The following is a 25,920-nucleotide window of genomic DNA, read 5'->3' on the forward strand; positions in this document are numbered from 1 at the left end:
AAAAAGCAAACGGTCCAGTCAGGTAGCGATTTATTATGAAAGTAATGCAATTACTATTTTAAGTACTTTAAACTTTAAAAACAGTGCATAGAAATTCTAGTGTTTTCAAGCTTTTTGTGAACCTTGTTATTTGAATATTTGATACTGTACTGACAAAATGGAAAATGACAAATGATTAAATTCAATAAAGGATATCAATATATTTACTCAGTTACTGCTAATGTGTTATTGAAAGACAAAAAAATCAAGGCAATGTGCCAGTTTTTTTTATTAATAATTTTAATAGAAACATTTGGTTAGAAATCGTCTTTTCAATGCAAAAACAGAAAAAGTTAAACAATGTGTGTTAAAGCATTGGATAATCTCCTGAGAAGGTAAACACAAACACAAACACGCGACTGATAACTACAGCACATTAAAGGAACAGTTCTCTTTTTAACTCAGTGATGTAGATGCATGGATATTCACTCAATCTATGGATCATGTTGTCAGTATTTCAGCAAACCAGCAGCTTGTGAGAGATGAACATCTAAAAAAAAAGGTGCCACTAAACACAGACATTAGATGAATGCAGCACTCAAAACACTTATCCTCTCAGACCATATATATCAAGCAACAATTTTGTTGAACAGTTTCCTGAACTCGAAAGTTTCATGTCGTTTGGTGTTACGGTTGCTAACACAACAGGATCTGTGCTCGAACATCCGCTCATATTCATCTAGTTTACCAGTGCTGAAGTCAGTTACATGCAACAAAGACTGATTTTTTTTTTTTTTTTTAAATACAAGGTTCAACATATTCTCATCTTCTTAGAAAAACATAAGGAATCATCACATATATACTGATCTTTTTTACAGTAATCTCATAAAAAGAACAACTCATCCCTCAAACCTGAACTAAAATACATTTTACTTCCATCTCTTGCATACAGAAAGAATAAATCAGTTAATCTAATGTAATTACAGTACATTCCATAAAAAGGTATTAGAATGTTGATTTCAGTTTTACCCCATCAACTACAAATTGTGTACACTTTGGATTATTGCCGACCGTTTCCCCAAAAAATAGTTTAAAATTTTTAGATTGTACTTACAAAGTTACTGGTCCACATTTGTTTCTTTAACTACTATATACATGTAAATGTGTAAGGACTTCAGACGTGCTGATGGTTATCCATACCAGAATTTTGAGGACAGTTTCATATTTTTCAAGTCTTACTTGAAACAATCCCCACATACCCCCGTGTGCACTGACAGAGTTATTGGTTATTATAAGTACTCCCTCATCATACTGGCAGTGAGGAGACGATGTAATGGGGGGAAAAAAAGTAAATTCCCAACTTCAGCTGAAGCTAATATGAAGATCCAGCAGTCTGAGACAAATTAAGTCTGTATCTTTGAAAGCAGGACTGGGAACGTTACTTCAAAAATGTATTCTGATACAGATAACAGTTACCTGTTAGAAAATGTAATCAGTTACTTAATCAAAGTATCACAATATTAAAGTGATGTAATGAATACTTTCAGTTATTTTTGAATTGAAGACACAAAAATGAAATCTGATGTGTCGATGGACTTTTTAGGCAAAGTTCAAGTCTCAGTAAATTACTTCACATAGACGCAGTAAAAATGATTAGAAGCCAATGGGAGCCATTTAAAGTTGGGAATCTGTCTAAAAGTAATGATAAATACGGGCTGATTATTTGGCACTTTAACACAATCTGAATCGGCCTAAGGCTGCACTCACACAGCCAATGAACGAACACACACACACACGAACAAGACACATCTGTATGCAGCCTCCTCAGTGTGGCTGCTGTAGAATGATGTTAGTACTCCCCCTTGTGGTGAAAAAGTTTGTTTGGAGACACTTCTCCAATCTAAAACGGTTACTGGCTAGAATTAAATATAAATTATGTTAAAATGTACAGAATAATGCAGTTGAAAGGTGTTTCTGAACATACTGTACCCTGCTGTGCCTTAAATACCAGTCATGTTCTAAAATCTACAGCATAACCCAATGTGTTTTATGTTTCATTAATTAATAAAAATCAATTTTAAAAAACATGATACTGGCTAAGATAACAATGTATGTCAGATTGTTATGTGCATGATAATGCATAATAATGTATTTTCTTTGTTTGGGTATCAGCACGACATAGTGCTGTTGGCCGCTTAGCTCATACCGGTCAACCGCTACCTGAAATATTATTGTATGTTTTTGAAAACGGCTGGCAATAAGTTAAAAGTATACACACTTAATAGTAACTGAGCTAACATATTCCAAACAATTTTCTAAAAATTTGTAAAACACCAAAAAAGGAAAGGAAAAAAAGGACTTTACAGAAAAACACCTGGGTTGTATTCAAGAATCTCCTCAGTAGGATGAAAATATTTAAATCAAAACATTCCATCGCTGGCTGTCGACATCCATTGAGACAGCCATCGTAATCACAGTTGGCCTGGCATCGGCAGACTATCGACCAGAGCGAATGAAAACATGAGCTCGGCAGACTGGTCTGGTTCCTGGGCTAAATCACAGTAGGATCTGGTTCTAACATTCAAAGTCCTCTACAGGCACATCATTATCTTTATTATGTGAACGTGGTCACAACAGTGAACTAGTCGGACTAACTGCTCACTGATCGGGAAGTAGCTCTAATCTCATTAGTATCACCACTGAACACAGAAATGCAGCATTAGATCCTGAGTATCAGAAGTAGGTTAAAGGGACAGTTCACCCCAAAATCAAAAATAAATATATTTCCTCTTACCTGTAATGCCATGTATCTGGATGCAGAGATGTCTGCCTTCTCTCCAAAATAATGGAACTATGTGGCACACTGAACATTTGAAAAACTCAAAAGCAAAGTCTCTGTCCAGAAATCATGAGCAGTTTCATGTATGAACTATTTTCTTTCTGCAGTTCAGTCTACCAAAACGATTTTCTTTCTAGTTGGAAGAAAGTACTTTCTACCTGAAACTGCTCGCAACACGGTGTGCGGATTATTGTGAGTAACCAGGTCATGATGTCTGTCTATTGACTTCTATTATATTTGCATCTCTGCAGCTGATACATCCAAAACTCTGCAACTCACACCACAACAGTCTGGATGGATAAACAGCACTAAAGGTAAGAGGAAAAATGCGCATTTTTGACTTGGGGGTGAATTGTCCCTTAAAGGCTGATCTCGACCAGTGAAAATCACATTTGATTTTTTTTTCTACAATCTATTCACATACAAACTCTGTTCTACCAATCTTTGGTTCAATTAGTGCAAAGGTGTGACGATGAATAAGGCACTTTTTTCTTTTACCAACTGCCCACACTGCTCTTCTCCTTGTATTTGGCGTCTCAGGTTGTTTTTCCTGCATTCCTTGCGTTGATAAAAGCCATCCCGTGAGTTCTGAAGTGTGTATTCAGATCCGATGCCTTTTCAAATTGTTTGCGGCACACCTTACAGGACAGCGAGTCCTCCTCCTCCAGCTGAGAAGGTGATGTTGGTGCAGAACCGTCCAGAGAACTCCTCTCATCATGGTTCTTGCTGTTAGCAGGGGAAGGTGCTACGTGCACGCTGAGGGACTGCTGGTTGTCACTGAATGCATTTCTCACTTTGTGGCTGATGAAGCGATGGCGTGACAGGGAGGAGGTGGATGTGAAGCAGGCGCCGCACTGTAGACACTGCTGGCCACCGCCCTCCATCCCTCCTCGCCGGTGCTGGCCGATATGCTCCAGGAACGACGCCTGGTCCTCTGTGGTAAAGCCACAGGGGGCACAGCGGAACCCAGACTCAGGATGGGAGTAGGGGGCAGGAGCAGAAGAGGAGGACTGGGACTTCTTCACTGGACTCACCCCATCTGTGGACTCTTCGTCCTGCTCGGTCTTTACAGCTCCCCTCCGTCTCCGGCGAGCCCCCAAACTGCTGTCCTGTTCCGAGGAGCTGTCGGCCTCATCTCCACCTCCCTGTGACCACAAAACAACTGCTGTCCTCAACATCTTAGTACAAAGTGTTAAAAGAAATACAAAAAGAGTGTCTTACCATCGGTGTGTCCTGGTTTTCTGTGTCTGTACTGTGCCTCAGCTGCATATGCCTCTCCAACATCGCTCTGCTGCTGAATGTTTTCTTACTCTCACTACAGAGCCTGAACACACACACAACTTGTAATTAAAAAAAACATGCTCTAATGATTTACTGATTGCAGTGAAGTTTACAACAGAGGTTACTAACTAGCGGTCTATGAAAATATCTACACACTTGAGGATCACAAAGTTATATTTTGTCACACTGTACTGATTCTCAAAAATACATTTTTATTAAATAATTTACATGCAAATATTTATGGCACACATACCCTGCAAGAAAGTTGTGTAACGGGTAAAACTACATTTATAGAAAATCAAGAACAGGTGGCGATAATAGGTGACAGGTGAGAATAATTACACGTACAATCCAGATTTTTTTTCATTGAGAAATGAGAAATTAAAATGATTGTGCAGTATTTTGCTATTTAAATCCACAAAGCTTAATCAGTCAGCATCTTTTTTAGGGTGAAAGCCAATAACACAACCTTTGACTCCACATCCGGCTCAGTAACGGGACGTCTCTATCTGATCTGAGAATTAGCCAGCGAATACCAACTTGTGGACAATGCAGCGTCAAAGGCCAAGTCGGATGTTGGGGATTAATTTGGTGTGATCAGAGACTGAGCAGAACATCGTCAGTGGTTTTGCTGCTTGAAAAATGTGCCGCAAGGTAGCGACATCATTACTGAAAACACGTGTATGTGTGTCATTATAGATAAGATTATGAGATGTATATTACTGATCTTGGATGTTACAGGATCTGTGATAAATACAAATACAAAACACACTGTTCTGATTGCATGGACAACTAAACTTCCTCAGATTTCATGCATATGATGGTTTGTTCTTTACAGTAAGAAAAACAAAATATTACTATATACTGAAACTATGTGAATTAGCAAAAACATTTGGAACACTTTTATGACATTACAGGCTATTACAAGCTTCATTTGCAGTAATAACCTTAATTCTGTGATGAATTTTTCCTTTTCACTCCCTGCCACATCCAAAACAATAATATACTGTTTCTGAAAGTTAAATACATAAATACAGTGATCATGGTTTCAAATATACGGCCAGCAAAATCAGCTAGTGTATCATAATGAGGATGAGAGATGCAGGATGTGGGACACTCACTGGCAGCGAAAGCCACGATTCACGACTTTGTGTTTGTCTCTGATGTGACGTCTCAGACTGGAGGTGGTTGTGAAGGAGCTCTCACACTTGTTACAAGGAAACTTCTTCAGCGTCTGCACCACACAAGCACAAAACATAAGGCTACATCTGTTAATTTATCTCTTTCTGGATCTAAAAACAACTTTAATTTAGTCAGATTATAAATCTCAGACAAGCAGAAGGATGGTGGACTTCCAGACCTTGCCATGTTGCTCAGCCATATGGGTGATGTAGTCTTCTCGGTCTGTGTAGCGTGCGTGGCAAGGTGCACACTTCCACCCTGAGGGAGTCTTCATCTTTTCTGTCTTCACTTTCTCTTCTTTATCTTCCTCCATCCATTCCTCCCCATCAGAGCTCTCTAACACTGGACGAGGCCGAGAGGAAGCAGCTGGAGGTGAAGGCATCGCTTGTTTTATGGTGGGAGTCTTATGGGTCTGAAGAAGAGAGAGCAAAAAAAGTGCAATTATATGTTGCTGTTTTTTTCCTGAATGCTAATTGCACTACAATAAACACTCTGTAAGCATGCACATACCTTGACATGATCCAGTAGTGAATTCCTCTGAGAAAATAACTTGGTGCACTCAGGGCATTTGAACACGTGCACCTTCTGATTGGTTAAATGAGAGTCAAAGTGGACGTACAGCAGGGGCTTGCTTGTAAAAACTGTGTCACACATGACACATTTATAAATCAGCCTGTAAAAAGGATAAAAACTGGGTCAATTAATTAAAAGGGAAAGTTTTCTTTTCATGAGGAAAATCAAATCTGAGTATGAGTAGCCAAACAAGCCATAACTCCTTCTGACCCTCACACACACACACGCACAAACACATCTCCTTTCACATATGCACTGTCACTTTCACATATGCATATACTTCACACCAGCACATGGGAGAAGCTTACAGGTCTTTCTGCCTGAGAGCCTTGCTAACACGTGTTAAACAGCCTATTTAACCCAAATCATGATCTCTTCCTAAACCTAAAAAAGCAGTATTGATGCCTAAACTTAACCAAAATGTGACAGAAACCTGAAACTAATTTTGAAAGACAGATAAGCAACAGATCAACCATTTTTCGCACCTGGTGTTGTGAAAGTGTCTAGACGTTTTATGTAAAGCCTTAACTCAGTCTGAAACCCACTTTCAAATTTGTGCAACCTTTATTCTATTTGTAAAAATGTAAAAAAGGGGAGATTTTAAAGATTTTTTTCAACATCTTTGCCACCTTGGACCACAAATTTGAAAGTGGGATTTATCCATCATCAAGGCTTTCCCTAAAATGTCTAACAGGCCTTTACAACAGTGAGAGGTGCAAAAAAGAAGCTTAGTTGCTCAGCAATGGAAGTTAAGCTTCCCTTAATTTTCCCCTTAACCGCTCAATCGGAAGCTAATTTCAGAATCATGCAAGTCTTGCACATGTATTTCCTGGTTTGAGTGACACTTCCTGCTTAAGGAGAAACTTCCTGTGTCAGTGAAAGTATTACTTACCAAAAAAGATGAGACAAAATACATGCATGTGTGGTGTAAATATATATATTAAAGCAAGTGAAAATACATGCATGTGTTGAAAAGTACAATATAGGAGTATAAATACAAGCAAGTGAAAAGAGGATGTATCTGTTTGAGAATGAAAATATATTTATATGAGAGGGTCTGAATGAATTATGGCTTGTAAGGCCCCTCATATCTGTGTGTGTGTGTGTGTGTGTGTGTGTGTGTGTGTGTGTGTGTGTGTGTGTGTGTGTGTGTGTATAGAGATTCATACATGGTCTGTCCTTCAGTGAGCGTTGGATGTTGGGCGGTGATGTGGCTCTGTATGCTGGGGGCAGACTTGAAAGCCATGGGACAGCTGGGACATTTGTGGAACATGTCACAATGAGCCTGTTGGATGTGAGACTTCACTGAGTTGAGTCCTCCAAACACAACCAGGCAGCTGGAGCATCTGCAGAGACAGAAAGAATTGTTAAAAGTCAGAAAAAAGCAGGGAAACATAGACACTTTCTGAATATAACAACAGTACAGTACAGTGTTTATTTTGAAAATGAAAATGCTGATGATTATTTCACAATTAAATTGTGACAACTTAAATGAAAAAAAAAGTGACAAAAGTTACAACAAAATCTGTTCATCACTGCCTGATGAGTAAAGATGAGACAAAATAGCTGGCTCTGTTTGAGAGGAAAACCTCAGTTAGATCACACTTATCAGCCACATCAAAGCACATAAATCTAGCCAGTTAAAAAGTGTGCCTCATCTTCACCAGCAGCCTGTCAGGTGGGCAGAAAGAAAAGAGGAGCGATGACCTGTAAATCATTTCTGCCAAGGTAAATATCAATTATATAAGTTGGTTGTTTCAGTGACATGTTCCATGTAACAACTTCCCTTTTAGAACTAAATTTAATGCTAATGCTAGTATAGCTCAAAGACACTAACTCATACAGCAAATATTTAACATAATTCAGTATTAATTTTAGCTCAATGTAGAGTAAATCTGCCTTAACAACACACTTTTCATATTTTTTACTGCTGATTTGTTTAAAGTTTTACTGCTGAAGTCTTATTTTTTCAGCTCATAAACATCATCAGTGTCTGATAACCAGCAAAGGCGCATCAATTACGATTTCTGTATTCATTTCTTCCATGATATGAAAGAATGTGTCAGTAATGCATTCTCAGCAAAACAAAACCAAAAGACTAAAATATGACTCCAACAGACTACAAGTGACTCAGACTAAAACTCAACTTAAAGTTCTTGTCAGAATTAACACTGGTGCAGCACATTTTCGTTTAACTGAACAACCACATGGGAAGATATCCCACCTGTAACCGATGCGGCGTGCAAAGTGCAAACAGGTCTCGTCCAGGTGTGTTTGAAATAACGGCTGCTTGGCCGTACCGCCGCACTCTGGGCAGATGTGTGGCGGGCAGCCTTGGTGGATACGTTGATGAGCTGCTGCACTGCAGCTGTTGGGCAGGAGCATGGGAGGAGAACACTCTGTGCATGACTGGAGAACCACAGAAGAAGAAAGGAGTTGAGTTCATTTTCATATCACTGGAAAACTGATGCCTTTTATCTCAAACTAAAAAGACTCACAGAGGTTTGTGCTGGTTTGATTTCTTGGAAGTGCTCAGCCACCTCTTCTTTGCTACCAAACTGAGCCTGACACTCTGAACATTTATTACTGATGTACTGCACTCCGTCTGCTTTTGTGCTGGAGTTTGCTTTATTTGGATGAGTTGCCGGGTTTGAGGCGGCCTGGCCTGAAAGGGATGTTGACGGTCCTGAAGAAGACGTCAGAAGAGACGGAGAGAGACCACCTGAGGAATCAGGGATGAATATACAAAGAGAAATATAATCACACACAGCATCACACCTGAAAAACAGCTAAATTAAGCAACAGAAACAATGTTCACCAACCACCAACAGCCGAAGGTTCCTGCTGGACGATCATCTGCTCCACAGGTACAGGTTTCATGACCAGGTGCGAACACTGCATGATCAGGCCTCTCTCCTTGTGCTCTCTGGCGTGTAAAAGCAGGCTGCACTTGTTAAAGAAGGCCAGCCGCTTGGCACAGTGATTACAGGTCACCTCAATCCTCAGCGAGCGCCGAGCGTAGTGCCGCACCAAACTCTGTTCCAGGGCAAAGGCATCACCACACTCCAAACAGCGGTAACCCTAAATGGGATCAAATATTCATATTTTTAGATACTGATGCATTAATACAATTCAGAGATGTGTGATACAATGCAGGAGGCGTCTCATGAAATTATAATTAACAAGACCAATTTAAGCCTGATTCAGTTGGAGAAGAAACTCAGCTTGTAAGGAACATTATACATAACAATTTCAAAAATTCGACCCATGACACTCTGTTCATAATCTATTATCAGACGAGCTATACCGCACACATCCTGTTAGTGAATATTTTACATAAGTGAAAAAAAAATTATCTTCTGCCTTTGATGAAGATGGGCTGCTTATCATTATGACTTCTGCTATGGGTTTGTGGCACAAGTCACTTATTTTAGTTCATAAAGTTATTTCTGCATTATTTCTGTTACCAAATAAGCTGCAGATTATTTTCTTGAAAATGTAATCAATTTGTTGTAGAGCTGCAATGTTTAGTGAATCAGAAGAAATCATCAGCTGTTTTGACAGTCAATTGATTCAGTAATTTTTCAAGCAAAAACACACACCTGCTGGTTCCAACCTCTGGAATGTGAGGATTTGCTGCTTTTCTTTGTCATTTATACAGTAAATGTGAGTCTTTGAGTTTTAAACTGCTTGTTGGACAAATGAAGCAACCTGAAAGCATCACTTTAGGCTCTGGGAAATTGTGATGAGCACTTTTCATTATTTTTTGACATTTTATAGACCAGGGGTGGGCAATGATTTTTCACACAGGGCCACATGAGAAATTGATAAGTCTGCCGTGGGCCAGACACAGATGTGATATGACGTTAACGGCTGAATCTCTAATAAAGAAATTGTCAGAAATAGGGATGAAACGATTACTATTGTCATGACAAACCATTGTAAAATACCCCATGATTAGTTTTACCATTTCACATTTTTTTTATTGTTAAACCATGTTTGATTACAGCGCTATGAAAAACTCACATAAATACTGTCCAGCATCAACCAAATTTAGCAACAGTCTCACACATGCAGGCACAGCAGCAACATGGCTTGGTTTAGCAAAGGACGATAATCATTAGTTGCGGCCCCAAGTTGTTGTTTGTCCCTAAAATGTCAGAATACTGAAAATGACCACCACAATTTGTCAGAGCCCAAGACTACATATTCATATTATTTGTTTGTTCTAACCAGCAGCTAAATACCAATTCAAAATATTCAATTAGCTATCATATGTTACAAAGAAAAACAATGAGAATTGATGATTTATCCATTATCCAGAGTTACTCTTCATGGTCTTGTTATTGTGCAATATTACTTTTAATTATCATTATCATGTACAATTTAATGTTCATAATCACATGTAGTGTTACTTTTTATTACCTTTCAATACTACTGCTAATAAAACTTTGTCTATTTTATTTTATTAATTTATGTATTTATTTATTTTTTTATTTATCTTATTTCTATTGTTATTCTATTAAGCTGACTGTTTTTGGAAATAATTCCTTATAGACTTTATAGTTTTTATTTTACTTAATATCTAATATTACTGTAATTTTGGAGCAATCTCTGGCACAAGAATTGCCTAGGGGATTAACATCATACCTTATCTTATCAAAGTAACTGCAGATTAATTGAAAAGTTAGTTGACAAATTGTTCCAGCACTATACATGATGACAGCTTACCTGTGCAGGTAGAGGAAGGCCCCACTCTGCAGGAAGTGGTGAGCTCAAGTCTGGTTTGTAGCTGGGCAGCAGGTTCTTGTTGTTGAGGATCTTGTTGAAAGCTTCTACCAGGTTGGTTTGACTCTTGGATATGATCGCCCCAGTGCTGTTAACTATGGAGGCTGGTTTATTGCTGCTTTGAGGCTGGAGCAGAGGTGAAGGTGCAGGTAGTGTCGTCCCACTGTTGAGACTTTTCTGACCTAAATTGCGAGAGTTGATCCCACCTGGACTCACTCTGGTGAAGGATACAGAAACGGAGGGCAGGGCAGCAGTTTTGGTGATGCTCACAGCAGTGGGGGAAACTTTCAGTTTGGTGTCTTTGACTGTACGGGCACCTTCCTGCAGCATCGCTGCTGCAGGCATATGAGACTGCTGTGATAACTCCCTCCTGGATCTTGTGTTATGACGTTCTGGTGAAGGTTTTGAACTCTCCACACCCTTGGTAGTGGCTCTTCCACTTCTTTTAGGTTCAACACCACTCACGGTCCTTGTGATGCTGCCTGTAGGCATTTTGATTTTAACTTTAAGGGGGCGCAGTGGAGGTGAAACTGTCTCTGCAGCACTGACAGACACAGGATCCTCAGTGCTAGCACTAGAGTTCTCCTCATTTAAATCTTCAGCCACTTTTGCACTCAGCTCCTCAGTGTCTCCTGGCCTGTCTTCTTCTTCAATGAGCTCCTCCTTGTGGTTGTTTGCTGGATCTGATGCTTGGGCTGAATCAGGGCTGCTGCTTCTCTTGGCAACAAACAGACCTGTCTCACTGGGTGGTGGGCTCTCAGGGGAGTCCCTCTCTTCAATCACATGCTCTGGGTATTTCTCCTCTTTGACTGATGCAGAGGGGAGGCTGTCCTGGGGAGTCTGTTGCTGGGGAGCTGGGGAGGGAGAACTGGGAATGGCAGGTTGCTGCTCTTCCTCAATTTGTGGGAGTTTTGTAGGTCCCAGAGGAGAGAGATGAGGAGTGGTTTCAGGAGACCCAAAGAGCTCAGAGCGACGTACTTTTGCTCTGTGTTTGAATTTAGGTGGGGAGGACATGGCAGATTCTGGGCTCTCCTGGATCACCAGTGGACTTCCAAAGTCTGGCTCTGAGTCGTCTTCATCTGAGTGAATAACACGCTTATTTCCGGCCTTGACACTCCCGTTTTGTGGTAAAGGGGATGAAGGATTAGTGAGGAGACAAGTTTCCTCCTTCTGAGGGGAGTGAGGAGAGTGGTGAGGGCTTACTGGGTGTGGTGAGAGGGGAGTCGGGAAGTTGGGAGCGGCACTAGTCGAAGACTGGAGGTAGAGGAGGGGATTCAAACTGTTCATGACTGATCCAGCCTCATTAGTGTTCAGTGAGGATCTCAATGGTGAATGCTGTGGCCATGCTGCTGTGTTGGACTGTCCCTGATCCCTGGGGACAGATCCTTCAAAGCCATTGGCAATCTGGGGCTCCACAGAAGCATCAGCAGGTGTTTTAGGAGCAAGCTGTGAAGTGAGGTCATCAAACTTCACCTGAACCTGAGAGTTTAAGCCACTGCTTGAAGGATTGTTTGTTTTATCCCTGACAGACTTCTCCTCCTCCTCCTCCTCCTCACAAGAGTCAGACTGCACTGTGTTCTTCACAATAACGCTGACCACTGGGGGCTCACTGTGTGTGGCAGGAGGGCAGGGAAAACATGGAGACCCACTCTCTCTCTCATCTGCATGAGCCCCTGCCTTATCTCGTTCCTCCTCTGGACTTGACTGGATGGCTTCTTTGGCATCGATGTCAGGAATGTCAAATGCTGCCAGCAAATCATCAAAGTCTGGGGTCTTCATGTCCCCCATTGCCAGCACGAGGCTCAAAACCTATTGGGGAAAGACAAATGAATCAGAACAATTCATATAACATTGATTTAGTCATGACAAGTAGACACAGTTGAAAAAAGGCTGAACATTTAAGCAAAATAATATTGGAATCATAATAGGACCAAATGCAATATTCAAATGGCTGCAGTTTTTTGGAAACGGTAAAATGTGTCACAACATACCATTATAAAGAAAACATTGTGCTACAGAGATGTCCCACATATGTTCATGCAAAAAAGGGGGAGATTTCATTATATATTTACCAGATGTAAGAGGAAATTCTTGTTTGGTACAAACCCCAGAAAAAATCACATCAACATCACTGAATATTTTTTCAGGGACATTGATGCGCAAAAATTACCATTCCAGCTGAAACAACTGTTCGTCTTGCATTGCAATCGCAATATCTGTCAAAATTATCTATATTATTATTATTATTTGCATATCGTTCAGCCTAACAGCGCTCTAGTTTTATGTCGGATTAAAATAAAAAATGTGACAGCTGGTATCACAACAGTGTCGAGCGTCAGGTTAAAGCAAAACATGGTCGATGCTTTATTATTCTGCCGCAAACTTTACTGATGAAAAATAAATAAGTATAAAGAAACAAAAAAGTTAGACAAAGATGCTGTTTCGCATGTTTAACTTAACTGTCATGTTGCAACAAGTGGCTCATTCTGCTAAGAGCTAATATTAGCTCAACTTTAGCATTTAACTGCTAGCTGGCCTTGCTAACGTCCACCAGCCAACTTTCCTGAAGTAGTCAAATGCTACAATTGACAAAACTCAGTCAATATGCTCCTAATATACTATCTTTAATGCGTGTTGTGTTTACTTTAGTTGAAGCTCGTATTTGCTCACGCTTGTATTTATTTTGAATTACCTGCTAGTTAGCGAAGTTGGTTCCTGACTTTCCTTTAGAGCGCATAAGATCTACGTCATCTTGATGCGACAGTAACTTCCTAGGCAAGAACTAAAGGTCTCCCGTTTACAGTGTTGTTAAAAACATTTAAAACACTAAAGTTATTTCAGAAAATACAAAAACCTTTCCAATACGAATATTACTGTCTACAGTGATCTTTTACAAACTGTTTGTTTGGGCATTAAGTTTGTAAAGATTGTGTGATAATTTTTAACTTCTTACTTGTTGCAAAACAATTCTCAAAATATGAATTTCATTTGACATATTACAGTAACACAAATGAAGATTCTTCTTAATGAGTTTTCTGTGGTGGTGGAAGAATTATTCAGATTCATTACTTAAGTAAAACCAATAACGTATGTAAAATACTGTACAAAATAATGTAAAAATACTCCATTACAAGTACAAGTCCTGCATGACAAATCCTACTTAAGTAAAAATACACAAGTTGTAGCAGCAAAATATAGTTCAAGTTTTAAAGTAAAAGTATTGGTGCATATCAGAACAAGTGGGAGGATGATAAAGGAAACTATCTTATCAGAGGATACAAACTTATGTATTTCACTGGGAAATGGGAATAAGAAATGAAAGAAGACAAGTGTTCTGATCCACAAATTGTTTTCAAGCTTTTGGACTTTTCCTCTAATCTTTGATTACTGGTGAGATCTTGGAAGGCTGGACGCTACAGGTTTAGTCTTTATTAATGTTCTGTATTTTAAAAGTTTGTTATATTAACATTGTGTAAAATTGTCATCTTAAAAGTAACTAGAAACTAAAGCTGTCGAGTAAATGTACTGGAGGAGGAAGTACAATATTTTCCTCTGAAATGTAGGATCAAATGGAAATACTCAACATACACTGCTCAAAAAATTAAGGCGACACATAAATCACACAAATCTTGATGAATTAAATATTCAAATTGAAAATCTTTATTGCTATTTTGATATCTTCAGTGTGTAATTCGTCAAGAAGAAAATGGTCACTGTAAAGCAAAACCATTAACCCACTGAGAGCTGTATTCAAAATCACACTGAAAATGTGAAAAATTGAAAACACAGGATGATCCAACTTGTGTGAATTTCATCATGATAAATGGCACAGTAATTTGTATGGCCCCCAAGTGCCTGTATGCACTCTCAACATCATCTCTGCATTCTCCTGATGAGATGGTGGATGGAGTCTTCAGTTATCTCCTCCAAGACCCGGACCAGGACATCAGTATGCTCCTGCATAGTCTGTGGTGCTACTTGGTGACTTTGGATACACTGATACGTAATGTCCCAGAGGTTCTTAATTGGATTGATATGTGGTGGAACAGTTAAGGATATCAATGCCTTCATCATCCAGGAACTATACACTCTGTCCACATGAGGCTGACGACTGTGCTGCGCCACCATATGGTCTGACAGTGGGTCTGAGGATTTCATCCCAGTACCTATCAGAGTACTGTTGACTAGCACATGGAGGTTTGTGCGACCCTCCAAGCATACGCCTCCCCAGACCACCACTGACCCACTGCCAAACCAGTCATGCTGGACAGCAGCATAACATTCGCCAGACTCTTTCACATCTGTCACATGTGTTCACTGTGAACCTGCTCTCATATGTGAAGAGCTGCACAGTGCTGGGCTGTGACCACAGGTCCCAGTAGGGGACCTCAGGCCCTCCTGCCACCCTCATGGAGTCTGTTCCTGCCAGTGTGATCAGAAAGATGCACAAGTAGCCAGCTAGAGGTCATTTTGTAGGGCTCTTACGGTGCTCCCCCTGTTCCTCTTTGCAGAAAGAAGCAGATACCACTCCTGCTGCTGGATTGTTGCCCTTCTACAGCCCTGTTCAGCTCTCCTTGTGTAATGGCCCATCTCCTGGTGTCTCTTCCACGCTCTTGAGACTGTGCTGGGAGACACAGCAAACCTTGCGATGGTTTGTATGGATTTGCCCTCCTGGAGGAGCTGGACTACCTGTGCAACCTGAAAGCAGGTTGCAGGTACTGCCTTGCACAACCAGTATTGAGAAGGGCACTAGCAAAATGCAAAACCACAGAAAAATCAGTCAGGAAGGATAAAGAGAGACAAATGGTCTGTGGACACCACCTGCAAAACCATTCACTTTTTGGGGGGTGGTCTTACTGTTACCTCTCCTGCCCACCTTTTACTTGCATCAGAAGTGAAATTGATTCACAATTGCTTATGCTTCGTAACTGCAGATTATTATCCCAGAAGCTTAACTGACTTGGTGTTATGCTGTAATGATTTTGTGTTCCCTATTTTTTTTTTTTTTTTGGGAAGATAGATAAATAGCACAACATATACATATATATATATATATTTTAGAGGTCAACTGTCCCATTTAGAACAGTCCTTGAGTAAATGTACTTTATTTTCCATCACTGGTTTTCTGTAAGAAAAGAGCCTACACAAAAATGTTTTCTAATGTCAACTCATGTTCACCTGCTTTTTTAGGTTAGATGTTTCCTCCTCTTAAAATGCAGGTTTAGCTGAGCACTGAATATGTAACTAGCTGTGTTAACAGCAGTCAAAGTATATAGATTTCTATGCAACATGCACTTTTGAAAAATGATGCGTCTATAAATTTAACAACATAAAGGTAAAGAAATGTCAAGCATCAGATGAAGGACCACCTTGTATTCTGTAAATTTATTGAGGAAATCTTCCCATATTATTGAGTAGTTATATTACAAAAGATTCAAAAGTAAGCATGACTGCTTGACACAGAAAATAATTCAAATTAGGTCTTTAACCTTAAGTTGAAAAAAAGGCAAAAGTTAACAGTTTACACAGCTACATAAACAAAAAGATAAACAAAATTGTTCCCGTGTGGAAGAGAGTAACACCGTTACTGTGAATAACACATGCAGTGCAATTCCCAGGTCTTTTTTATTTCTCATATATTAAGTTCCTCTCTTTGCATGTTCATTTCTTTTTCTCCTCATCCTTCTTGGTGTCAGGTTTGGAGCCCGCCTGGGAAGCCAGAGAGCCCATGGCATTACGGATGGCCTCATTGTTGGGGTCGACTCCGGGCAGGTTTTCCAGGACGCTCTGGAGAAACTCAGGATCCTGCATAACATCGTAGTCCTCTTCATCCTGGAGAGAGAAAATGACATGTTGTGACTCATATTCATCACGTACTTTTCAATCTGATGAAAAAGACAAGTGAGAGCAATAAAGGCCTGTGCTTACCTTTGCCTTACTGGAGTCCATGTCAGCTTCTGTGTCCATGTCCTCTGCACCAAACTCTGCAAGACATTTTTTTTAAGAAAATAAAAAATAGGGTTGACATACAGTTGTGATCATTTTTAACCTGAGCTTTAGGTTCCTGAACAGTAAAATCCTCCTGGTGGATACTTATCTATTGTTGTTGCTAAATTGAGTTATTTTAAGTCACAAGAGCGACACAATGCTTATGCTCTCAAGCTGAATTCACTACTTTGCCAGGCTACAATGTCTGACATGATAAACATTATTAGAGTGCAAATTCAAACAAACCTACAACCCCTATGTCAGTAGCTCCAAGTAATCATTATCCAAATTAGCAGTTAAGATATTTAAACTACAGTCAATCATACCTACAGTAATAAAAGGCAGATATACTGGAGTTTCTACACAGCTTCTTTCATACTTGAGAATACAAATAATAGTAAGTAAAACACAAACAGAAAATTCACGCTATAAAAACTGGTTCTACTGCCTCCTCTAATATGCCTTGAACCACAAGCCAGCAAAGTAAATAAGCAAGAGTGAGACTAATAATTGAGTATAAAACGGGCAACTATAACTGGACTATATGACTTTGATAGAGTGACTTGTAAAAAAAAACCTCTCATTTACTGTTGAAAGGCAAAAGAAACCATTATTTATGTTACTGTAAACAGACCTGGAGACTGACAACTAAAGGAGCTGATGGAGGCAGAATGTACTGTTAAGTAAAAGTGTGTGAAGCTCTCTGTTGTTGATGTGATGCATTCTGAATCTCAGCTTGTGTTCTATATAAAATTCTATATAAATTCTCTAACCACAGATATACAGAAATCTCAAAATGCATGTTTAACCTGCTCCAGCTCCCTGCATGGACATCTGCAGCGCATAGGCGATCTGTTCATCCTCTGTCATGCGGCTGAAGTCTGGTAGAGCAGGTGTAGCTGGGTCTGTGACGGGAACAGACATCTTCAACAGGGCATCTTCAGACTCTGCAACAGAAGGGGAGACAAATAAGCCACGTGAACACACTCACATTGGCAGCTACAAAGTGTCTAATGAAAGCGCAAGGGCAGAAATCGGCATATATGATGGCAAATCAGGTTGCTGGACATTTTTCTCACCATCTGCAGCAGGGGAGGAAATACCAGCTTCAGCAGCTGATGCAACAGCGGCTCTGCGAGCTTCATCCTCCTGTCGTTGCCTCTGCTCCTCCATAGACACCCGCAGAGCCTGGAGAGAAGAGGACAAAAACAGTCTAATAAAATAAAAATGACAGACCTGGATTACTCTAAATACTGAAAATAAAGCAAGTGCCATGCCACCACAGAAATATAAAATGAACAGAAATATAAAATCAATCGTAAAAACTACACACGCTACAGTGAACTATCGTCTTTCCCCTGCTGTCTTACCAAGGCCAGCTCTGGGTCTGCACTGGGATCCACTCCAAACTCAAAGTCACTAGCACCCAGACCCAGCACTGCACCTCCCTCCCCAGCCAGGATGGGTGAGGACAGCAAGGCGTCAGCCAGACTTGGGCCTGGAGGCACTGTGACCAGGTGGGAACCTGCGCCCTCTTTGCCATTCAGTGTGTTGATGAAGGCTGTCAGCTTCTCTGTGTTCATCTCCTGCAGGCGTGAGAAAGAATGAGGGGTATGCACATGGACCAGACAACAGCATAGAGAGAGCTAAAATATTTGCAACATTAGGTAATAAAGAGGTTGAGAGTGTGCGCGTTGAGCTTTGATGGGAATTTACCTCCTCTCCAAAGTTGATGACATCCACATTGACCTTCTCCTTCTTTAGACGCTTTGCCATTTTGACCAGCTACAGGGAAAATAAAAATACACAAACACTACATGTTTTATCACAGGCCTGACAGACACATTATGAATGAATATACACTAATGAAAACATAGTTATGAATATTATATTCCATTTCTGCCATATTCTGACAATAGATCTCCATAAAGCATACACACTGGACCTTTAAAAATGTGATGAGAAGTATGCTAGCATCCTATCCAAAGAAAATCTTAACAGTTTCATACTTTTGAAAGGCTCCTCCCTGTTTATCAGTAGCCACAGAGCTAGTATTTGCTGGGTAACCATAACCGCTAATATGATGCAAAACACTTTGACTTAGCTCACCTCTTTTTCGTTGTCCTCCACTGGGCTCCCAACAAATGCAATGATGCGCATCTTGTGGTTTTTGCCCTGTCTGTGCTTCAGTGCCAACTACAGAGAGAAAGAGAAAATGAAAAAAAAAACAGACTTTATGAGCTGACAAAATACAATTATGTGACAACTGATCTTTTCACGTCAGACATTTTGGCATATCATAGCTGGAAAAGCACCAGTGCAATTAATAACATGAATGATGGGTGAGATGAGCCAATTAGAAATTGTGTATGTTGGCTCACTTCTTCGTTAGAATGCTCTCAGAGCTGAGTTAAACCAAAGTTGCCCTTTTCTGAACAGACTTGCTGTAATTTTGTACCTTTGACTTCTAAAATTCACTTCACAGATCACAGTTCCTCCTCTCCTGCAGGATAAGCAGGAGAAAACTCATGGTGTACTGAAAGTCACACACTCACATGTGCCACCCTGATGCCAGTGCAGAAGCTGATGTTTCCACGAGGCTGCACAGCATGCAGCTTGGACAGTATCCTGCCTGTGTCTGGAGTCAGTGTGGTCAGCACCTCACAGTTGCTGCACAGGGATACAACACGTGTGTTATTATACTAACATTAAATGTCAGTACACTAATTCATATATGCTGTCCCTTACTTGGCCATGGTGATGAGGCCTACGTTGTTTTCAGGGTTGCTGCGGGTCTTGGAGTGACAAACAATATTAACTGCATCCTGCTGAGCCTGCAGTCTGGTGGGCAGAAAGTCTCCATTGCGCATGTACTCACTGTTGTCCACACTAAGGAAAAGAAATATTGGTTGAAGGTACAGGCCACTATCAAATTTTGTAAGAAAACATGCTGATGCATCTCTAATAAGTACAATGTATAAAACATAGAGGGGTGGAAATAATTAGTTTATTCATCAATTAGTTGATCAACAGAGAGTGACACACCAACAATTTTGACAAATGATAAACCAGAAAGGCAAAACTGATTTAAGCCTCTCAAAAATGCAACTCCTGAGGTTGCACTTAATTCTCTATTTAAATCACACAGATTTATAGAGGACAAAAAAGTAAAAAGCTTGTCCAACATTATGAACTGTTCTTTCACTGATACCTCTGCCTGTATTTACGTTTGTGTACTTCAATTTTTATTTTTATTCCATCTTATAGTCTTCATATATATTTGTCATTGAAATGTGATTGATACGTGCTGTTGTTTTTTTTACCTGATTTGTCTACATTATGTGTTTGGGCACCGTTTTCTGACATTTAATCGATAAAATAAACACTGAAGTGACTATGAACGTCTTAGGTATTACTGAAAATGATTGTTGTAGCCCCAGTGAACACAGTAACTCCAACAATAATGCAGTAGCCCTGCAGCACTGCTAAAAAAAACAGATCCGCAACCGAATATATATCAACTGTTTGTGATAACACAATAACTACTATGTTAGTTTGGTTTATTAAGTCGGTCAAATAAAGACAACAATAGACCCCAGTGAACAGCATGTTTTCTCAATGACAGTAGGTTTAGGTTTGGTTAGCTAGCTAATGCTAACGCGTTAAACAAAGCAATTTTTTATTCAACTCCAGGCGCAATCAGGACTTTACAACTGAATTCAATAAATGTAGGATAGCAATACTACATTGATCACCATTAGCACGTTAAACATATAGCTTGTCAGTCGTACATAACCTGACTAAAAAGCCGTTGGTTAGCTATAAGCTCAACCAAGCTAACGTTTGGTTATGGAGTGACTCAGGGAATAGCTCGAGCATCCTAAACCAAAAACAAAACAAGAAAACTACAACAAACATTTCAGAAAAACAACGTCAAAAGACGAAAGTGTCCTTTATAAAATTATGGCTTATTTAAACTTCAGTTCACCTTTACTATTTTAACTTTAAAAACAATTCTAATCCCTTACCAGACCATAGTACTTTCAAGCACCATCTTGACGGCTGTGGTTTTCTACGTCATCGTGGCGGTTTATGGGTAATGAAGTTAAACTCGAAAAAGGGACGCACGACGTTTTCCAACTCATTCTGACTGATTTGCGATGCCGATATAGACACATATTTATTTTCAATTACTGAAAACATCGAGGTTCTCTTGAAGGGGGAGAAACATATTTTTATGCCTACTCTTATCAAAGGTTATTGTAGTTAACTAAAACTAAACTAAAAGCCAAAAGAAGGTGTGAAAAACATTATAGCTGACTGAAATAAAGAATAAAAACCTGTTTGTAGAACAAAAGAAAAGTAACTGAAACGACACTGGTTTAGTCTTTGGTCAGATTTGTCAACACAGCAACCATGAAGAAGCATTGGTGCATGTGTTTACTATGACTGGGATGTCTTCATGACTGAGCCAACTGCCTTCACAAAGTGTTGTGTTTGTAGTATAATGCCTATTTTGAACTTCTTAAATCTTGCCCCTGGGAAATATTATAATAAAAACACTGAAAAAAAAATACTGGGACTAATAAAAGCGAAATGAACCTACCCTGGAAACTGAAACTGAAGCTAAATAATTTTCTGAATTGAAAGCAAAATTAAAAACAGAATAAAAATAAAACCAAAGGAAAAAAAAGATAGGATAACTGCTCATATTGTGATGGCCCACAGACATAAAAAACAATGCTTTTCAAAATGTACACATTCACTGGGGAAAATAAGAAAACTACTGCTGACAGCATTTCTTTTCAGTGGTGCTTGTTTCTTTTTGTTGTTAACAAATTTGTCATAAAGGTCAGGACAGGTAGGATACTGGCTCCTCCTTGTATGCGATGCTGAGCAGTTATTGGAAATTGCAACTCCGCTATCCATGTCAGACACTTAAAAAAATTTTACTCAGCAGATGTAGTACACCTAAACAGAATTTCTTTCTTTATTTATATTTTTATTTTATATTTCTTGTTGATTTTTTTTATATCAGTGTGTAAGGTTAAACTAATTTGCTCTATAGAAGTGTTTCAGTTAATTCATATTTTTTATAAATACAAATTTAAAACATGAATTACCTGAATACCCATGTACTGTGAAGGATAATGTGCTTATGTTGAACTGTGGAGGTTTTGCTTTTAAAACATTGCATAAATGAAGATGGACAATGGAGAAAAAAATGTTTTTGGAAGTTCATTTTGGGAGTGTAACACAGACGTACTAGTGTTGTGCACATGATTAAAATGTTAATTTATTTACCTGTCAATTTCATTTTAAAGTTAGGGTCCAGAAGTTGAATAGTAATAATGAGTAAAAAATAGATGAATGAATAAATAAATAAATGGACAATTAAGATATTACAGTGCAATGTGGGGTTCCCCTCAGTTAGAGAGGTATCTTGTTATGGGTAGCCACCTCCTCAAAAAGACATCAGACCTTAATTGTAATTGAGCAGTTAAAGCCTCCATTCTGTACACCTCCCCCAACTTCTGTTGCCACTGTGCCACTGTAGGTGGCTGTGAATTCATCCATTTTATTGTCACCATTTTCCAAGCAGTCATCAAGAGTATATGTAGCAGGTGCTTTTGGTCTTTGGTGTACATGTCTTTAGGAGTTAAATCGAAAAGAAACTGACTCGGGGTAAATAATAAATCGATTCCCAGAACTTTATCTATCTCGTTTTTTACCCCCTTCCAGAAAGGAAGCATCATTGGGCAATCCCAAAATATGTGCGAATGGTCACCAACCATTCCACATTTTCTCCAACAGTATGTTGCATTTGGGTTATCTAAAAATTTGGAAATCACAGAAGGTGTCTTAAAAAACCTAATCTTCATCTTCCAATCAAACTCCTTCCACATGTTACTATTAATACCCTTATGACATCCAATGCATATCGTTTCCCACTCTTCATCCCCAATTATAATATTTAACTCCAGCTCCCATTTATTTTTGATATAAAAAGTACTGTCTGGTGTATCCAGTAACAGACTTCTATATATATGGGAAACATGCTTTTTGTTGGGTAGCTGATGTTTAATTATATTAATAAAGTAAGTTTCTATGTTTGTTGGAGCATTTTTAATTGTATTCCAGTCTTTATGACTTGTGATGTAATGCCTAATCTGAAAATACCGGAACATATCACTTTGAGGTAGAAGGAATTTGTCTTGGAGATATGAGAATGGCTGCAAAACATTGTGACAAAACAACTGGTCAATAACCCTTAGTTCTCTGTCTGCCCATCTCTTAAAAGTGAGGGTCACACAGATTTTGTTTTGTGTTTTGAACCACTGGTGTCTACAGACCTTAAAAACAGAAACAGAAAAAGTGCCCCTGGGGTGTCCGTGCAGCAAGACAGGAACCATCAACAACATTTAAAGATGATGTTTGCATGATAAGATCGTTCTAAAGAGGCCCTGCCTAATTGTACAGACAAACATAGACAAACAAAAGACACCTGCACCTGTAAGAACAAAGTGCTACCATAGGTGTGCACATGTGATAGTCCTTGTGACATTACGGCTAAAATTAATCATGCAAGTGTACCATTACGGTAAAGCATGAGACCTATGTACCGTCTTTGGTTGTTTGATTTATCTTACAGCTGGCATTGACAAAGTCCATAGTCCTTTATGATGAAGGCAAATCAAACATTTGGCTCACAAATAAAACGCAGGGACAACAACCAGACATCGGGGCATCCAGGACAAGGAGCTGACACAGCCAGGCCACAAGGTAAAAAATACTCTTATGTGTCAAACAGTTTTTCAACTTTATTTTCGAACACAGTCACTTGCTATTTATGTCGGACCCTTCGTGTTTTGAGAATTTGTTTAAATTTACTATCATAATGTGAAGAAAGTGATAGTCACATGACGATGGAAAAACATAAATAACAAAATTGAATCCCCTCTGTAAGAAGGCTTTGTAAATTACAGTGTGACCGTAAAATTACTGCTCAGATACTAAAATATTGTCTTTTTGAAATCTCAGATGGAGAAACTCTTACTTTTGATGGTGATGTTTGCACCATGTTGGGCTGCACCTAAAGGTATGTCAACCTCTCTTCAGTCCACAGAGTTTTGTCCACAGTCTTGTGTTTACCAAGTAGAATGATATAATATGAAGAATACTTTTGTTGTTTCAGTCAAAGCATATTTAGTTCATGTAATCAATATTGGTGCTCGCTCTCTCCTCTGAAACACTTTGCTGGTTTGATTTTCCACCTGTGCAGATATGTCAGGCAAAGTGTTCGTCTTCCCCAGAGAGTCTGACAGAGATCATGTGAAACTCCTGACTTCTCAAACCTCATTCAGCTCTGTAACCACCTGTCTCAGGTAACTGTTAGTGTAATCAGACAGATTCTTTGTATGTAGTTATGTTTGATGAATTGTTTGCCCCAGTTTTTCACAGCTTGCACATCTGTTCAGATTCCAGACAGATCTCACCAGGAACTACGGGCTCTTCTCTTTGGCTACCTCCACTTTCAGCAATGACTTTGTGCTCTTCAAGATCAATTCAGTGGACACCATCAGGATGCATGCTCGGGACGGTGGCACAGACTTCCTGTCTCTGTCATTTGCTCCAAACACCTGGCACTCCATGTGTGCCACCTGGAACTCTGAAAGTGGGTTGGCTCAGCTGTGGGTGGACGGCACAGCGACCATCAAGAGGTTCATCAAAACTGGGGCCATCACCGGATCTCCCAGCACCATCCTGGGCCAAGAGCAGGACAACTATGGCGGGGGTTTTGAGGCAAATCAGTCTTTCATCGGCATGATCACTAAAGTCCACATGTGGGACTATGTCCTCAATGCTGCTGAAATCAAACGCTACGCGAACAACAAACACTTCACCCCAGGCAATGTGTTCAACTGGGCAAACCTGGATTTTGAAATCACCGGGCAGGTTTCAGTGGAGAACGAGTCTGAAGTAATGTAACAAGGTGCAAGAACGTGAATTCATCACCGTATTTGCAGCATTCACTGTATGAAGCAGTGACGTGTTATGTTCTCTAGAGATGATTAAAATCTTTTCAAGCACTTAAAAAATGGCTCTGGTAATCTTTTCTTGTTTGAATGTTATTGCCATTGTCACAGATTAACAAGCAATTAATATGACAAAACAAAACCACCTTGAGATTCAGCTTCACGTTATATACATGCACAAATATAGAATAGATTAAATGCACTGTGCAGGGGTAGAACACACACACACACACACACACACACACACACACACACACACACACACACACACACACACACACACACACAGTATGTACACAAACACAGTTTAAAAAAAAAAGGTTTAGGAAAACTTCAAGGCAACTGTCTTCACTATTTTTTGATTAAAACTCTTAGTTTGTGAAATAAACTTTTAAAAGTTTCCAAAACTATAATCTTTTATTGAAATGAACTTTTTTTCTTTAAAAAATGTATCTTTGAATTGAATGGTTGAATTAATTCATTAAAGTCAAAATGAATAATGGTTAATAACTAAATATTTTCAATTGCAAACATTTTGTTTCAAACACCCAAATAATGAGAAATTGGGTTTTCTGCGTTCAGCCCTGACAAAACATTTAAAGAGAAACAGTCCTGTATTGAACATCCTGTTGGGTACGTAAGCGCTCTGCGCTCTACTGCCATTTTAATGTAGCGCTGTTTGCATACATGTTGCTGCTGATTGGCTAACACCTGTGGCACACTCACTAACCAAGAGAAAACGTATCTCAAAGCCCGCTGCACACTGTTACACACCATTTTGAGGAAACGCGTCATTCAATCTGGAAACTGTAGCAAAACACTGCACAGTGCTTTCAGACTGAACACGCACCAGATTTTTTTGATTGTTTGGGACCTTTTAGTTTATTTCTAAACTTTAGAGTTTGGTTCAAAAGTGAAAAACTTAGTGAAGACACTTTAAGTAATTAGTTTTCTAAACTTTTCCCTTTGTTTTTGTATTGAAGTCAATGTGTATTTGATTCAGACACTCATTAAAAATTCTCCAAGAATGTTGACTAATGAACAGAAGACAGAAGTAAGTAATGGTATATCCCTAGTGAGGAATATTGTTCAATAGAAATCCATCCAGTCTCTACCTCCTTGACAGCCCATGATAACTTTTGATATTAACTTAAATGTGGTTTGTGGTACTAGGACAGGAACGTTTAAATCCTTTTTGATTTTTTTAAGTCCTTTTTTTTTTTTTAATATACACAACTCTTCACAAACACCTAT

At 39.3% G+C, this 25,920-nt stretch overlaps 3 protein-coding genes across 3 annotated transcripts; 1 reads left to right on the plus strand and 2 right to left on the minus strand.

Moving 5' to 3' along the window:
• Positions 1-1,559: 1,559 nt before the first annotated feature.
• On the minus strand, positions 1,560-13,395 carry znf687a (zinc finger protein 687a). The gene is made up of 11 exons (XM_084726817.1): positions 13,335-13,395; positions 10,586-12,451; positions 8,677-8,935; positions 8,353-8,576; positions 8,079-8,263; positions 7,024-7,200; positions 5,792-5,954; positions 5,460-5,693; positions 5,221-5,333; positions 4,040-4,142; positions 1,560-3,963 (listed from the first exon to the last, which is right to left on the minus strand). The coding sequence occupies exons 2-11, from the start codon at positions 12,428-12,430 to the stop codon at positions 3,355-3,357; spliced, it is 3,912 nt and encodes a 1,303-aa protein (XP_084582943.1). The 5' UTR covers positions 12,431-12,451; positions 13,335-13,395; the 3' UTR covers positions 1,560-3,354.
• A 2,617-nt stretch (positions 13,396-16,012) lies between these two features.
• LOC146321582 (26S proteasome non-ATPase regulatory subunit 4-like) lies at positions 16,013-20,762 on the minus strand. The gene is made up of 10 exons (XM_084726819.1): positions 20,659-20,762; positions 19,379-19,519; positions 19,186-19,300; positions 18,740-18,826; positions 18,347-18,415; positions 18,001-18,216; positions 17,710-17,818; positions 17,440-17,577; positions 16,571-16,626; positions 16,013-16,474 (listed from the first exon to the last, which is right to left on the minus strand). The coding sequence occupies exons 1-10, from the start codon at positions 20,682-20,684 to the stop codon at positions 16,304-16,306; spliced, it is 1,128 nt and encodes a 375-aa protein (XP_084582945.1). The 5' UTR covers positions 20,685-20,762; the 3' UTR covers positions 16,013-16,303.
• A 2,555-nt stretch (positions 20,763-23,317) lies between these two features.
• Positions 23,318-24,729, plus strand: LOC146321583 (C-reactive protein-like). Its single transcript, XM_084726822.1, has 4 exons — positions 23,318-23,413; positions 23,672-23,729; positions 23,913-24,015; positions 24,109-24,729. The coding sequence occupies exons 2-4, from the start codon at positions 23,672-23,674 to the stop codon at positions 24,617-24,619; spliced, it is 672 nt and encodes a 223-aa protein (XP_084582948.1). The 5' UTR covers positions 23,318-23,413; the 3' UTR covers positions 24,620-24,729.
• The last annotated feature ends 1,191 nt before the right edge of the window (positions 24,730-25,920 follow it).

This window comes from Lutjanus erythropterus, chromosome 9, assembly GCF_056507025.1.
Source record: "Lutjanus erythropterus isolate fLutEry1 chromosome 9, fLutEry1.hap2, whole genome shotgun sequence".
NCBI lineage: Eukaryota > Metazoa > Chordata > Actinopteri > Lutjaniformes > Lutjanidae > Lutjanus > Lutjanus erythropterus.

What these genes read in the sequence shown, in the direction of transcription:
- znf687a (XM_084726817.1), bottom strand. Translation starts at nt 12,430, where the DNA reads ATGGGGGACATGAAGACCCCAGACTTTGATGATTTGCTGGCAGCATTT. An exon ending in TCAAACCAGCACAAACCTCT is followed by an intron (nt 8,264 to 8,352) that starts GTGAGTCTTTTT and finishes GTGGTTCTCCAG; the next exon opens with TCATGCACAGAGTGTTCTCC. An exon ending in AATCGTGGCTTTCGCTGCCA is followed by an intron (nt 4,143 to 5,220) that starts GTGAGTGTCCCA and finishes GTGTGTGTTCAG; the next exon opens with GCTCTGTAGTGAGAGTAAGA.
- LOC146321583 (XM_084726822.1), top strand. Translation starts at nt 23,672, where the DNA reads ATGGAGAAACTCTTACTTTTGATGGTGATGTTTGCACCATGTTGGGCT. An exon ending in ATGTTGGGCTGCACCTAAAG is followed by an intron (nt 23,730 to 23,912) that starts GTATGTCAACCT and finishes CCACCTGTGCAG; the next exon opens with ATATGTCAGGCAAAGTGTTC. An exon ending in TCTGTAACCACCTGTCTCAG is followed by an intron (nt 24,016 to 24,108) that starts GTAACTGTTAGT and finishes ACATCTGTTCAG; the next exon opens with ATTCCAGACAGATCTCACCA.
- LOC146321582 (XM_084726819.1), bottom strand. Translation starts at nt 20,684, where the DNA reads ATGGTGCTTGAAAGTACTATGGTCTG. An exon ending in GGCCTCATCACCATGGCCAA is followed by an intron (nt 19,301 to 19,378) that starts GTAAGGGACAGC and finishes ATCCCTGTGCAG; the next exon opens with CAACTGTGAGGTGCTGACCA. An exon ending in CATGCAGGGAGCTGGAGCAG is followed by an intron (nt 16,627 to 17,439) that starts GTTAAACATGCA and finishes AATGTCTTGCAG; the next exon opens with AGTTTGGTGCAGAGGACATG.